Genomic DNA, 16,550 nt, shown 5'->3' on the forward strand with positions numbered 1-16,550 from the left:
GCCTTATGTTAGAACTCTTAAACCACTAACTAGTGATATAAAACACCATATCAGCATCATGAATCAACAGCTGAATAAAAACTCTCAGAACTCAAAAGCATCCGCTGCATTCTGCATACAAATATTGTATTCGCTTGTTCTTTAGCTTATGAGAAAAAAAAAGAAAAAAAAAATATATACTAATATTTTTTAGCCTATATCATATATATATATATATATATATATATATACACTAATATTTTTTAGCCTATATCATATATATATATACTAATATTTTTTAGCCTATATCATATATATATATATATATATATATATATATATATATATATATATATATATATATATACACACTAATATTTTTTAGCCTATATCATATATATATATATACTAATATTTTTTAGCCTATATCATATATATATATATATATATATATATATATATATATATATATATACATATACACACTAATATTTTTTAGCCTATATCATATATATATACTAATATTTTTTAGCCTATATCATATATATATATATACTAATATTTTTTAGCCTATATCATATATATATATATATATATATATATATATATATATATATATATATATATATATATATATATATATATACTAATATTTTTTAGCCTATATCATATATATATATATATATATATATATATACTAATATTTTTTAGCCTATATCATATATATATATATATATGATATAGACTAAAAAATATTAGTCAAATCACATTACTGTGAATCTTATTTAATACAAGTTTAATACATAAAATTGTTAATATTAACAATGAAAATGTATTTTCATCCCATGCAGAGAAATAAAAGTTCTTCTAATTTTTAACGTTAAACACATACGTTGACTTATATTTACATTGGAGCGGCGTGCGCAGGTGAGGTGTCATGGGAACTGGACACTGATTGTATCCTCTTCAGTTCGCGTGACTGCTTCAATCACGACTCACGCCTTGCACGATTTACTTACATTTCCATATGCATTTTTTTCTGCGAGCGGGAGGAAAATGACCTGATGTGTTTGTTTATACAAGGCCCTTGGGTTGGTCTTATCTGTCCCAAGCACTCACGCCGTGATTTCAGGTCTTCTCGGCTCGGAATTTTACAGGCCATTGTTCTCTTGAATGGCTTTTAAAGATACGAACTCAGCTTGTTAAAGTCTAAGTTACTGGTTCTGACTGATCTTGTTTCTAACTTCCAGTTTTGAACATTTATCCTCTCGTTTCTTAAGAAAATTATTTTCCTTTATAAAATGAGAAAGTGAAACAGGCCTCACAATTAATTATGGGTCTAATCACTGTTGATATTCTTAATGCAAAATATACAAGTATATAAGGGCAGAATATTTTGAATAAAATCTATTGCATGGGTTTAATTGTATAATTAAAGGGCATAGGCTGTTCTTAATTTTTTTCCATTCTTAACTGTAGGACACAATTTTTAACTTTAAGCCCCAGAAAATGTTCAAAATTAGGTCTACTTTGAACTCAGAAACATGTAGCCTACCATTCATATACGTCCCTATACGATTAAACAAATACGACTTGTCAAATAAACATCATATGTATTATCATACTTAGGCCTACCGGCTGTTATTAGGAGCAGCAGTAGTAAACAGTCATGGGATTTAGCTTTTTATTAAAATTGATCAAAAAGAGACCTTTAAATGTACCCCGATTAACTGTTTTATATATATATATATATATATATATATATATATATATATATATATATATATATATATATATATATATTCTTTTTTTATTTTTATTTTTTTATTTTTTTTTACGCTACATTCCCTAGACACCTTTTCTATGAATGGCAGTGTAACAAATCTGTGGTCGTGACTCCTGTCTGACGTCACGACGAGTAAAATGAGGGAACCGCAGTCACGACGCACTACTTCACAGACACGCGGGCACGCCCCAACGCGCAACGCCTCTTTATAACTGTCCGGAGTAAAAGCACCGACAGTCAAGAGTGTGAAGGCACTGCTTGAGGCTGTAGCGCATCCTTAATATCTGCAATAAGGATTTCCTGAGACATTTAAGGTAGGGTCTGGTTTTCTTATCAATTAGACACTTTGATTGACTGGCTTGGATAGTGGACTGTTTTTACATGAAATAAAACATAAAATAGTTTGATTTAATAAATCAATGTACAGAATTTGTGTAAAGGGCATTCCTAGCTGCAATTATTAGGCCTATTGAATAAACAATAAAACTAAGCCAATGGAAAGGGTACACATCCTTTATTATCTATATCTGTATTCATTAAGTGTCATTAAAATTATTTTAGTCTTTGCTTTTAACTTAAACACTTTATCATGCTATTTCTGTTTTCAGATATGGAGATGTATCAAGCTGGATTTTACACAGAAGACTTCAGAACTCAAGAGGTTCCTGGTGGTTTCGACTTCAGTTCATATGGTAATATGTTATTTCAACTTATTGTCTCTTTCTGATGATAGAAATTAGTACATTGATGCCCATGCTTGCAATTGTCACATGAAGTTTGGCCACAAGAGGAAAATTCATCCAATTTTCTGGGCATTAGTATTGGTCCAGCCTTGTTTCCTGAATCTCTGTGCAAAACATTTCCTTTGTCCTTCAACTGCAAAGCCAGAATTGCAACACCCCTGTCAAAACCCCTAAAAATTAGACCTTGACATCATGTTTGTGTGCTCTAATTCAAAGCTCATCAGGAAAAGGGGGTGTCAGGGTATGCATGCTCTGAGATTTAGGAATGTCCAAACCAGGGACGGGTGGTCAGGTTAAAGATAAACCCGTTTCTTTTTTTTTCTGTTCCCTCCCTCTCTTCCTAATCCTTTCCTCCAGACTTCCTCCTCTAACAGATTTAGCACCCCCTTTCCTACAGCCTTCTTCATCACCCTGTCACAGTCCCACAGCTAGTGTTTCCTTCATTTCTAGCACAGTTCAGACTAGGGGGAAAAGCTGGTGTAGAAAACTTTATGGGGGAGTTGCACAGATTTAATCCATTGTTAATTCTAGGGGGGTCTTTCATTAATTTGATATCTTTGGTAATGTACCTCCAGACTACAGTGGTGAAGACCTGTCCTTTTTATTAGACCGCAAAGGACCTGCCCAACAGCAGTATCCAGAAACGTTTTCAGAGCCCCAGAAGGAGAATTTCCACAGTTCTAAAGGTAAGCATCTAACACAGAAATTCCTGTCAGTTACATTTGTCAGAGTCTTATAGCAAATATTTAATCTATTGATTACAAAAAATGTATGTTTACTGTTTTTACCTGAATGATTCATATTCTTTCAGTCAGTGAATCCGGACTGTTTAATCTAGACACCTTACCTGAGTTTAGTTACTGGGCATCGTATACTAGTAAGTATCAAAACACCAATGCAAAATTCATTTTCTTCCTTAACATTTTTTGAAATCTTCTTTTAAGTGACCTGGCCTAATAATGTGTCGTTTTTCCACAGTTCCAGATGCAATGGTAGCAGATCAGGAATCTGCTCAAACCTACCAGAACCTTGTGCCTCTTTGTCCTCCAGCACAAAGTAGTACATTCAGCCCAGGAATGGACACCATCAGCCATTACCAACCTGGGAAAGGTCCAAGTCATAGAGGAGCATCTGGTACTGTTAATCTGGAGAATTTGGGTAGGCCTCAGTTCTCATTATTCTCTATTAGTTTATTCTGCATTGATTTTCTATTAATTTCTATAAGCCTACATTAAAATTTATACATCATAATTTTACTGTATATATATAATTTCTATTATTGATGAGATTTTGAAATCATTCTTTAATTAAAAAGATATTTGTCCTTATCCTAGTTAAGATATTTATCCTTGTTTTCCTTGCATAGGTGCTACTGAGGGAACATATTCATTGTATGAAACAGAGCAACAAACCAGGCCTTCATATTGGGCCGACTACCCCTCACCCAGTTACTGCACTTCCATGCTTGGCCAGCCCCCATCCTCTTCCTCACCTCCAATTACTCAGTCCTCTGAGTCATTCTGCCCCCGTGTGGCCAAAAGGCGTAGTGCACCATCTCACAGGTCAGACAGGGAGGGTGAAATGGCACCAATGTCCGCTTACCCAGGTGAGGCATTCAGTTACAGGACCTTTTGTAGAAGGAATCGTGTTTCAAAATATAAAGTGAGACTACATTTGTCTTGTATTTATGGCTCATTCCTGTTTGGTCCTGTTTTGATCAGGATCTGGGCCCATCCAGCTATGGCAGTTTCTGCTGGAACTTCTGCTGGACTCTGCTTGCCACACCTTCATCAGCTGGACTGGAGATGGCTGGGAATTTAAAATGTCAGACCCCGCAGAGGTGAGAGTCATTCCTCAACTGAACCCAAAAACAGTTTCTAAACTAAAACATGTTGACAGTTTAAGGAAGAGGGCCTCCGTTATCTTTTCATCAGTTTATTAACCACATTTTTACATCTGTTCTAAAGATAAAGATGTTTTATTGGTTGGTTTAAGATATTCATTATCTCATTAACTCATTGTCGTTATCTGTGACCTCCAGGTGGCCAAGCGGTGGGGCCAGTGTAAGAACAAGCCCAAAATGAATTACGAGAAGCTAAGTCGTGGTCTGCGTTACTACTACCACAAAAACATCATTCACAAAACAGCAGGGAAACGTTATGTCTACCGTTTTGTCTGTGACGTGCAAAGCATGCTCGGGAAAACGGCACACGAGGTCTTAGCGAGTCTAAACATCTCGCCATCAAATGTAGGATCTCCACACTCTGTAGCCAGCACGACAAGATCAGAGGAAACCACAGAGTCCTGGACACATTAGAAGAGAACATTTTCACACACATGCACTGATCAAAATGAACTGTCAGACAGCAGGAATCATGTCTTGTCAAATGACAAAGAATTCATTGACTGCTGCATTCTAAGGGGCCGTTCACACTGAATGTGTTTTTGCATCCGTGCTGTTTTTCAGTTGTTTTTATATGTAAACATGCAGTGTCATCTGCCATAGACAGATCTAAAATGTATTTTTAAATATGTATACCCCTGGTTTTTATGTTCTCACTCCTTGAATTCCTGCATGAATGCTTGCATGAAATATCATGCCTAGGCCCCAGGGTGTCCTCACACATCCAGTGCAGTTAGAGGCCTACAGAACATTGTTCGCTACCTCTTTTATCGTTGGAACACTAATCTTGTAAATTTATGTGTTTTTCATAAGTAAACTGATGGTGTGACATCAGATTGTTAATTATTGTAAATAAAAAAAAATATGTTGTAATAAACATGTCTCTTCACAAAATGTTATGCATTCATGTGAATTTTGAATAGGTTTAATTCTGTTAGGTTTGTTGGTCTGAGAGACAGATGTGGCCACAGCACAGTATGTGAAAATTTTATCACAGCTAAACGCTTATAAAAACGAAAAAACTAAGAGCATTAGCTTAAAGCTGAGCTTTGGGGAAACATGTTCAGCAACCTTAATCAGAAGGAGATAAGCTTATTAGATGCCAGACTAGATTTAGATCTGTCCATAATGAAGATCATAGGATGGACTGGTTATAATAACTATTATTATGAGCTTACAGAAGAATGCAGAACTAAATGTAACTTCAGCTGTAACCTCCAGTTTATTATCTAGATTAATGATACATTTTATTGTATTTATCCTTAGTTAAGAGCTTGATAAAATAATAATAATAATTATATATATATATATGCACTATATTGCCAAAAGTATTCGCTCATCTGCCTTTAGACACATATGAATTTAAGTGACATCCCATTCTTAATCCATAGGGTTTAATATGATGTCGGCCCACCCTTTGCAGCTATAACAGCTTCAACTCTTCTGGGAAGGCTTTCCACAAGGTTTAGGAGTGCGTTTATGGGAATTTTTGACCATTCTTCTAGAAGCGCATTTGTGAGGTCAGACACTGATGTTGGACGAGAAGGCCTGGCTCACAGTCTTCGCTCTAATTCGTCCCAAAGGTGCTCTATCGGGTTGAGGTCAGGACTCTGTGCAGGCCAGTCAAGTTCTTCCACACCAAACTCGCTCATCCATTTCTTTATGGACCTTGCTTTGTGCACTGGTGCGCAGTCATGTTGGAACAGGAAGGGGCCATCCCCAAACTGTTCCCACAAAGTTGGGAGCATGGAATTGTCCAAAATCTCTTGGTATGCTGAAGCATTCAGAGTTCCTTTCACTGGAACTAAGGGGCCAAGCCCAGCTCCTGAAAAACAACCCCACACCATAATCCCCCTCCACCAAACTTCACAGTTGGCACAATGCAGTCAGACAAGTACCGTTCTCCTGGCAACCGCCAAACCCAGACTCGTCCATCAGATTGCCAGATGGAGAAGCGTGATTCGTCACTCCAGAGAACACGTCTCCACTGCTCTAGAGTCCAGTGGCGGCGTGCTTTTCACCACTGCATCCGACGCTTTGCATTGCACTTGGTGATGTATGGCTTGGATGCAGCTGCTCGGCCATGGAAACCCATTCCATGAAGCTCTCTACACACTGTTATTGAGCTAATCTGAAGGCCACATGAACTTTGGAGGTCTGTAGCGATTGACTCTGCAGAAAGTTGGCGACCTCTGCGCACTATGCGCCTCAGCATCCGCTGACCCCACTCTGTCATTTTACGTGGCCTACCACCTCGTGGCTGAGTTGCTGTCATTCCCAATCACTTCCACTTTGTTATAATACCACTGACAGTTGATTGTGGAATATTTAGTAGTGAGGAAATTTCACGACTGGACTTGTTTCACAGGTGGCATCCTATCACAGTACCACGCTGGAATTCACTGAGCTCCTGAGAGCGGCCCATTCTTTCACAAATGTTTGTGAAGCAGTCTGCATGCCTAGGTGCTTCATTTTATACACCTGTGACCATGGAAGTGATTGGAACACCTGAATTCAATTATTTGGATGGGTGAGCGAATACTTTTGGCAATATAGTGTATATATATATATATATATAAAATAGCACAAACACATTTTTTAAGCAAAAACTTCAAGACATTTTTGTTCTGGTTTTTAATGATGAAACATGAAAAAAAAGGTGTTTAGAGACATTCTGGGAGTCCAACTTTGTATAACATGTTTACTGTTAATATGATTACGTTAATAACACAAAAACACTTAGCACAAAAAAAAGGTTATTGAAAGCATTAGTGGCAATAATAATAATAATAATAACACACAAAACAAATATTTTTGCCTATTTTTAAGAACAAATTTCCATCAAATTGTAGATTGCAATTTTAACTAAATTAAATAAAACTTCAAATATTTTAAATTTTTTGTTAAAGATTAATCCGTTAAATTTGGTGCAATTTTGTTATGAAAATGAAATGCGTAATGTTTTCGTTTTTTGGGGGGCGGGTGGGTTTGCTCGGTTACAGGAAACAGATCTTCAAGGAACGCGTTGAGATTGCAGGGGCCGTCTTTCGGGCATGCATATTCATGCTCTCGCCTCTAACCCTCATACTAGCGAAAAGGAAACTTGTCGGAGGCAGGAAAAGACTGAGCAAACATGGAGAAAACTATTAAGGATCGCCTGATTGACGTGTTTGATGATCTGGGGGAGGCTAACCAAAAGAAATTTAAAAACAAATTGTGCGATCGACAGAAAGAACCGCGCGTCCGCCGAAGTGCGACCGAAAAGGCTGCAGACTCGATAGATCTCGCAGATCTAATGGTGACCACTTTCACGTCGAAAGACGCGGTTTCTGTATCACTCGAAATTTTAGAGGCAATTGGCTGTAGAGAACAAGCAGCGGAACTCAGAGAGGTCACCAGTAAGTGAAACTGTCATGCTTGGTGCAATTTGATATAAAAGAGGAAAGAAACTCAATTGTGAAGTGAGACGTTTAGAACGTTAAGTCCGAGAAGACGGAAGTTCTCTTTGCTTCCAATGAAGAAACGGTCTAAAGTTCTTAAATATTCAAGAGCATTACAGAAATTAAATAAGAAGACAGAAGATTAGTAAGTTATCGGTGTGATTTCATTTACAATAGCTTTAAAGTGTGATTGTTCTAACCTACTTTCGATTTCGGTTGGACCTTCATGTTTTTAATGGTTTATCTAGCATGTATCAGCAAAGAAACGTTTGAATAGTCACAGTTACCTACAAAAAAGTTCTACAAGGTTCTTGAATTTTATCTTTAATAATGGGTCTTTGGGGCCATTCAGAACGAACGCGTTTTTGCGCAACGAAAAGAACCGAACGCATGTGTCGAGACGCGTTTTTAACAGTTTGCGTTCTTTATAACTTGACAAGGTGTCTAAAAACGCGGAGCACCTGCGCTAGACGCAAAAAAAAAAAAAAAAAAAAAAAAAATATATATATATATATATATATATATATATATATATATATATATATATATATATATATATATATATTTTTTTTTATTATTTTAAAACGCAAACATTTTTTTTAAATTTGTTAATTAATTTGTTAATTTAATTTGTTAATTTTTTTTAATTTGTTAATTAAAAAAAAAAAAAAAATATATATATATATATATATATATATATATATATATATATATATATATATATATATATATATATTTTTTTTAGTTAACAAATTAGCGACACGCGGCGCAACGGCCAAAGAGTCCGTTTAGCGTGTTTACACAAAACAATTGTAAAACAGCGCAGACGGACGCAAAATACTTTTGGTGTGAACGGCCCCTTTTCCGCATCTCGCTGTTTATTTATTTATTTTCAGCGTCTCGCGCAGGAGCGCCGCGTTTTTAGACGCCATGTCAAGTTATAAAGAACATCAACTTTTAAAAACACTTTTCGAGACACCAGCGTTCAGCTCCCTGATGGCACACGGAATACGTTTAAAAGTCTTATTATTATTATTATTATTATTATTATTATTATTTTGCTCATATGCAATACGTCTACGAGACGTTTCCTCTCGGATGTCAACAAGACATTTAGTAGATGTCTTTGAGACTTTTATGATTTAGCATGCTTGTAAATCTTATTTTTAAAGGTGTTTAGCAGACGTAAATTAAAATGTGATGCTTTCCAGATGAAAATATCTAAAACAGACATTTGAGAAAAGTGTGTGCTATCTGAGGTCTAGTCGCTGCTTTTTAGCACGAGAACGCGTTCGGTGTGAACGGCCCCTTACTGAACTGTGGCTTTTGTAATCTAGGTTTTAGGAATATCAAAACGTGGTCTGAAAATATGATATTTGTGTTCTACCACACTGACAGCACACGTACATCTTAAGTACCTATTTTATTTAGGTTGTGTGATCATCTGCAATATACACCTCTATAAAGCGTTTCCTCGCGGATGTCAAAAATACGTTCAAAAGATGTCTTTAAGACGTTCATGCATCGTGATGTTTAGTAGATGTTAATTAAAATGCAATGTTTTCCAGATCAAACTTTCTTAAACGGACATCTATCTTTACATGTGCTATAGCTTACTATTTAGTGTGCTGCCATATGTAGCCTACTTCTTTTAATACGTTGAATGATGTACAACTGTGTTCTGTTTTCTAGGCTCTCCAATGGGCCAACATTCTGAGGTAGACTCAAAGTCACAGGGTGTTCTTATGCCTGTGGGGACGCTCTCAAAGATACCTGCAGAGAGTGCGCTGTATATGTCAGATGATTGGCAGAAACCATTTGCTGTTACTCGATGCAGCCAAGAATTTAGAGACAGAATTCTTAGAGAAAAGGGAGAGGAGGCAAGTATTCTGTTTCAACAAATGTTGTAGGAAAAAAATACAATCTTTTTTTTTAATGATAAACATTAAATATGATACACATTAAATATAAAGGAAGAAGAATATATAAATGACTAAATGACTCTTAAGGTATTGGTTTTGATTTCAATTCTGCATGGTGGTTTTTCATAGATTTACAAACCAGCAGACAAGTCTGTGAGAAAACGGCTTGCCCTGCTGATTAACAACACAGAATTTGACAGTAAGGGAATGAACAGGAGAGGGGCGGAGAAAGACGAAGTGAACATGGAGTGGCTGTTAAACCAGCTGGATTATCAAGTAGTGAAACACAGAAATCTGTCTGGAAAGGTGCGAAAGAAATCAGTCCAGCCTCATGAAACCATATTATCAATATAGAGCTAGTAGACTTTTTTAGATTAATTGTAGAGATGGTGCACAAAATATTGGTGTTGTCTAACTGTATTTATCACCTAATTTTTTTGTGTTGTCTATTTATGTTCAGGAAATGGATCATGCAGTCAAAAGCTTTGCTGGACGGAAGGAACATTTATGTTCAGACAGCACCTTTGTGGTTATAATGTCCCACGGCAAAATGGGTGCCATATTAGGTGTCCATTACGATAATACAAAGAACCCGTCTGATATATTCCCCGTCGATAATATCTTCTCCCATCTGAATGCAGAGAATTGTGCAGCACTGCGTGATAAACCAAAGGTTATTCTTATTCAAGCCTGCAGAGGAGGTACTTAAAACAGTGAAAACTCATCTAACTTTAAATTATCTTTGATTTCTCAGTACTTACCTGTTAGTACTGTTTAGTAACAATGTCTCCTAAAGTCTGTTATAGGCTGTTTCAAAGGGGCAAAATGGAACTGCTTGAAAATGCCTTACACAGTCTCACACAAATCTCTGTCCAGGTAAACACGGGCGTTTGTGGGTCAATGATAGTGAGCATGAGGAGCCTGTGGAAATAGAGGAGGATGATTGGGTGCACACAGAGAAGGACTTCATCCCCCTGATGTCCTGCACCCCTGGTGAGTGCACAGACACATACTGGTCATTTCAAATGATCTAATAGTTAATGTGTACCACTGATCTATAATATACAGTATATACAGTATTAGTGACGCATACTATATTTGACTATTCATCCAGACCCACTTCTTAATTTTCTCTACAGACACCAAATCTTATAGGCATGTTGTGTGTGGGACATTTTATGTCCAGTGCTTAGTGGATGTGTTCAGCAAATGTGCACATGAGGATCACATTGAGGAATTGTTCAGGAAGGTACATCAAATGCTGCAACTTGTATTGCAACCTGTTTGAATTTCTTTTTGTCAAAAGTCAAAAGTATTTCTCACAGGTTAATTTTTCTGTGTGTACACTGACATTTCATCAGTTTTAGCAACACTTTGTTCACAATCCAAAATATTCTCTTTTTATAGGTTATGAGATGCTTTGAAAATGTCCCACATATGACAGGGAACTTCAGACAGATGGTATGTAAAGACAGGGCAACGCTGGCAAAGCTTTTCTACCTGTTCCCTGGACTCTGAAATCGAAGTCTCACATGCTCTCAACTCCTCACCTGTGAATTTAGCAGATCATCTCCTGTCATCACATTTACTGTCAATACATCCGAAATATTTCTTGATATTTCTGTAGGCCTCTTGATATTTCTTTCAAAACAAGAAAAAACCCTTAACACTTGTATAAGTTGCTTGTTATTCACTCTCCTCAGATCAAGCTGAAGTAAGTAGCTGAAGAGAGTATGTTGTTTTCTCTCTCTAAACATATTATCCCAAGAGTTCAGTTTGGTTCCATAATACCAACTTTGCTGTTGAAAGCAAATTCCCTAAATACTGTATTTACAAATGTGCTGTGCTGTGGGCTTCTGACTTGACTCAAATATTAGAATACCTGATACTGACTTAAGTCATTTTTTGTCCTATCAGACAGGAATAGTGTGCAGCAATTTCTTTTAACATTCAAAATGCAAAAACATATAATGTTGTTCACAAATTAATTGTTAACAAGCTGTCTTGGACTTTTTATTATTTAAAAATCAGTTGTCATATTACTGATTTGTGCCATTTATCCTATTCGTCTTATGTGGTCATTTTAAAGTCAATCAGATCGCATATGTTCACAAGTATGGAAGACATTTTTATGTTTTTGAAAGGCAGTGATACTTCTGTTCATTGACGTAGCCTTTCAATTGAGCATAACTGTTTTATAATTCAATCTATACCAGTAATGGTATAGATCAATTTATTAAATGGGAACAGCTTGACTGAAAGGTCTGTGAGAACTGCCGTGCAAGCCAGTCATACCTATGACAAATGGGGCAGAAGATGACTGTTCACCTGAATACTTTAATAAACTGACAACTAATGCCTAAGTTCTGCAAATCTGCTGTCATATCTGCAAGGACTTTCTGCAAAAAGAATAAAACATTTATTTGACACAAAAATAGAAATGTACTATTTAGAACACTTACTATTTAAATTTTGTGAATCATTTTTTACTGTATGTTTTTAATTTATTTAGGGCAACCTAGATGAATAAAAATGTCAATTTATTAAAAAATTCAAGTAATTCCATGCTTTTAAATTGTAGTGTACATTTAAGGCTATGTTTTTCATTTATTGTTAGATTAGTCGCATGTACTGTATACCGCCTTATGCATTTTGTATTACCCGCCCAGGTATACAATGAGTACAGTATGTTGTCTTTTATCTATTCTTTCTTTCTTTGACAGAGAAAGCATTGTCTAGGTATTCGGGAATGTTTGTTCGAATCCAAGTATTCAATTCAAGTATATTGTAATTCCTTTGCAAATACATTTCCATTAAATTTCTACTTTTTTGTCTTTTTTTCTATTCTAAGTGAGTGCATTTTATTTTTAACAATGGTCTTGGCTTCCTTTCCTCTGGAGAGAAAACCTTTTCTGTTACCTAAATAGTCAGCAGTTTCCAGATGCCCATTCACACAACTATATAACTGGCATGATAGCTTCCTATCATGTTTACACACTCTACTGATCAGTTAGGTTTAGATAAGGGGTTTGGGTAAGGGCATAATATTAATAAGCATGTCCTTAACGCCTTGTGAAACTCGTGCTTCTGCATTAGACATCCGGGCATTTGCACGTGATGAAATCCTACAAATTTATACAATGTACGAAATCATACGAAATAGCCAACTCATAAAATATGTACGAATTTTCATGATACTGGGTTGTTTTACACTCACTGTAACTTTAGAATGATTGAAAGGTTATGTAACAAATGTTGCAAACAATAGTACACAATATTCATTCATGGTGAAACAGCAGAGGTAGGAGAACAACTCTGTAAAGGTGACTGCACACGTGGTCCATATAACGGTTCTGATTAGTAAATTATGTGATAATCTGGTTTTTCTCTGCTGGTAAAATGATGGGAGAAAATGTGTGAGCAGCAGGAATGAAATTGGTGTACTTTTTAACAAATTTGGGGCATTTTTTTTTTTTTTTTTTTTAATAGCTAGACACAACTTTTGGTGTCCATCCTTAGCTTAAGTTTTCATAGTTATATTTGCATAACTATAAAGTCATTTTTAAATATCCCTTTAGGACAATTGTCATTCTGTGCAAATAACTTAGACAGAATTAGACATTTCCCAGATAGCAAACTGACATAGAATAAACGTACAATCGATAACTCTCGCTGCATCGAAACGACGTTGATTTTACATCTTTTTGCTCATCAAAGTCACGTTGAATCTACTTCGTAATTCCAGGGTCATATAATACAAAGCATAATGTTATAAACTTCAACTCAATATTTAAAACAATTTATCATATGAAAAAGTTTGCAAGATTTACGCTGCTAAATAAGGCGGAAACACGTCATCACAGTCTATGAAAAATGTCTAGTGGTTTGCTTAACATGTTGAAACAATGTTGATTTCAGTTGGGTGAAACGACGTTATACAATCAACATATTTTCTTTCTTTTATTTTAAAATCCCAAATACTTAAATGAATAAATCAGTCTATATATGTACTCTTTATTAAAGACACAGCACATTCAGTTTCTCATTGTTTTATTTATAAAAAATATACATTTACAAATACATAATTCTTTGGAGTTAACTTTTTCTACCGTATAGAAATCTTAAGACTTAACAGTCAATTATAGAAAACGCATACACACTGATGCATTCAAAAATGGATGTACAATTACAAATAATAGGCTAATTTAAAGGTAGTGTCAATGTTACAGATTTAAGAGTTAGCTCATCAATAACATTTCAGTTCTTTCATCATATAAACTACACAGCCTCATGTTCTTCTGAACCTTAGACATTTTTATTCTGTGGAACACAAAAGGAGATTTTAGGCAGAACATTAAGGAATGACAATCTCAGTCACCATTTTCTTTCATTGCATCTTTCTTTTCTATTAAAGTGAGTTCTTGACTGAAATTCAATATTGCAATATCTTCTTTTGTGTTTCATAAAGGAATAACATACAGGTTTGGAACACAGAGAGCCCCTTAAGAGGACAGAGAGGGAGACATTTTTTCCCCTTGAAATATTTTGTATTCCTTTGCAGAAAAAAATAACCATGGTTTTATTACAGTAACCATAGTTGAACAATGGTATTTGTAGTAAAACCATTGTAATAACACAGGACAATGAAAAGTATGGTAATAAAATTAGAATTCTGTGGTTCCTCTGGTTTAATTACCATAATTAAACTATTGTTACTGCTGAAAAAAGACATTTAACCGTTATGAAAATTAAACCTTGTTTTACTACAGAAACCATTGTTTAACCATGGTTTTTGAAAAAACACTACCACAAGATTTACCATGATTACTAAAGTCATGTTTACTATAATATTACTAAAGTAAAACCATGGTTAATTTATTGCGAGGGAACGCAAGACTTATTGCAAGGTTTTTTTTTTTTATTTTTTTATTTTTTTTTTAACTATCCCTCACACATTTGGCACTTTATAAATAACGTTACCCTTGAAAATAGAGGACAGAGTGAAATAATCTATAAATTATTTTCCTTTGCAATTAACATTTATTTTTAAAGACAAGGGGCCGGTTGCAAGAAACCCCTTAATTTAAGAAAACCCTTAGTGACAACAATATGCTTACAATTATATCTAAAGGTTTTCTTGAAGGGGTAGTTCACCCAAAAAAAATAGAACTTTAAAGCTCCAAAAAGCATATAAAAGCATCTTAAAAGTAATCCATAAGACAAGAGTGGTTTAATCCATGTCTTCTGAAGCGATCCAGTCGGCTTTAGGTGAGAATCATAACATCAACAGCCTCTTTGGTGATTATGATTTCAAGCTTGATTACACTTCATAGCGCCATCTAGCACTCTGCGCATGCAACAAGCACTAGGAAGTGTAATCAAGGTAGAAATCATCATCGTGCCTAGAGACTGCAATGGCAAGATGTACAGTGAAAAAAGAGTTATATTTTGGTCAGTTCTCACCCAAAACCAACTGGATCACTTCAGAAAACATTGATGAAACCACTGGACTCATATGGATTACTTGTATTATGACTTAATCTGCTTTTTGGAGCTTCGGCCACCATTCACTTACATTGTTTGGACCTACAGAGCTGAGACATTCTTCTAAAAAAAATTATTTGTGTTCTGCAAAAGAAAAAGTCACACATCTGAGATGGCATGAGGGTGAGTAAATGATGAGAGAATTTTCATTTTTGGGTGAACTATCCCTTTAACATAAGGGATTCTCTGCAACTGGATCAAGTTTTTTGCTACTGCAATATTCAGTTTAAGTAATATTTGCATACATCTAATTTGGAAGATAACTTGCAAGTAGACAGTCATCCATATAAAAGCAGAAAAGAGTCTTGTGTGGTGTAAGTAGGACTGGAATAGATGTCTGTCCAGGTTGACACTGGTTAAGGCCAACATTTGCAAGTTCTCTGTCTTGAACTTGGGCTCACAGTAAAACAGAAGACCTGCAATAAAAAAAAACAATGCAATTTAAATAATGCCATATGACCCACTTCAGTATCAAATCTTATCTGGTCACAGGAGTATTCCCAATACTATAACAACTCTTCTGATGCCTTTAAAACCCTACAAAGGTTTTTGTATACTGGGCAATACAGCACTTGAGAGACTAAAGCGAGGAGCAGTGAGTAAGTTGGCCAAATTTCTGTGCGGATGGCGACCGCATGGTGCTTGATCAGGTGTCGCTGACTGAACTTTCAGTTCACATGAAACTGGGGCTACTACACACAAACTCCAAAACATGATAGAGTAATTCAATCTACCAGACACGTGTCCACTGAAAAAGCAACGTTTTGTAATGTTTAAGCATGCTGACAGTGCATACGTTTACGTGTAGATACTATCAGTGTGTCAACTTCAAGAAGTTGCGTATTAAATCATCCTAATTATTTAAAGCATTGCTTGAGTACAAATTCACTGCATGCAACCATAAATGTCAATTTTGGACTTTAAATAGCCTGCTTTAAGCAATGTTCCCGTTATTATGCATAGTCCACAGGTTTATTTGTGAGATTTTGTGGACAGATAGGAGGACAATATTTTTATGGAGTCTGTTGCCAATTCTTCATAGTGGGGTGTCTGACAGACAATGGATCACTTTAATAAATTGCAGAAGACAAAACTATTGTGTGCCGTAAACTATATGTTGTGCATCCACAATAATCTTACAGTTATGCTGTTCTGAAGCAATTCAAAGCACTCCAGTTACACTGAAGCGCATTTTGCACCTGGGATGCAGATAAGCGGTGTTGCGTCTCTTAT

The 16,550-nt window shown here is 35.6% G+C and overlaps 2 protein-coding genes across 3 annotated transcripts; both read left to right on the forward strand.

The window, feature by feature from the left end:
- Nucleotides 1-1,940: 1,940 nt before the first annotated feature.
- LOC127453481 (ETS translocation variant 4-like) lies at nt 1,941-5,298 on the forward strand. Of its 2 annotated transcripts, none has more exons than XM_051719877.1 (8): nt 1,941-2,079; nt 2,374-2,457; nt 3,084-3,194; nt 3,320-3,385; nt 3,487-3,666; nt 3,875-4,114; nt 4,230-4,348; nt 4,550-5,298. In XM_051719877.1, exons 2-8 carry the CDS (start codon nt 2,376-2,378, stop codon nt 4,823-4,825), a joined length of 1,074 nt encoding a protein of 357 aa, XP_051575837.1. In that variant the 5' UTR covers nt 1,941-2,079; nt 2,374-2,375; the 3' UTR covers nt 4,826-5,298. The 2 variants fall into 2 exon arrangements, with proteins under 2 accessions (XP_051575837.1, XP_051575838.1); XM_051719878.1 differs by having other exon boundaries at nt 3,117-3,194.
- A 2,134-nt stretch (nt 5,299-7,432) lies between these two features.
- Nucleotides 7,433-12,595, forward strand: LOC127453477 (caspase a-like). Its single transcript, XM_051719869.1, has 7 exons — nt 7,433-7,809; nt 9,544-9,731; nt 9,903-10,079; nt 10,234-10,474; nt 10,650-10,766; nt 10,913-11,022; nt 11,181-12,595. Exons 1-7 carry the CDS (start codon nt 7,545-7,547, stop codon nt 11,289-11,291), a joined length of 1,209 nt encoding a protein of 402 aa, XP_051575829.1. The 5' UTR covers nt 7,433-7,544; the 3' UTR covers nt 11,292-12,595.
- Nucleotides 12,596-16,550: the final 3,955 nt, after the last annotated feature.

This window comes from Myxocyprinus asiaticus, chromosome 15 (assembly GCF_019703515.2).
Source record: "Myxocyprinus asiaticus isolate MX2 ecotype Aquarium Trade chromosome 15, UBuf_Myxa_2, whole genome shotgun sequence".
NCBI classification, from domain to species: domain Eukaryota; kingdom Metazoa; phylum Chordata; class Actinopteri; order Cypriniformes; family Catostomidae; genus Myxocyprinus; species Myxocyprinus asiaticus.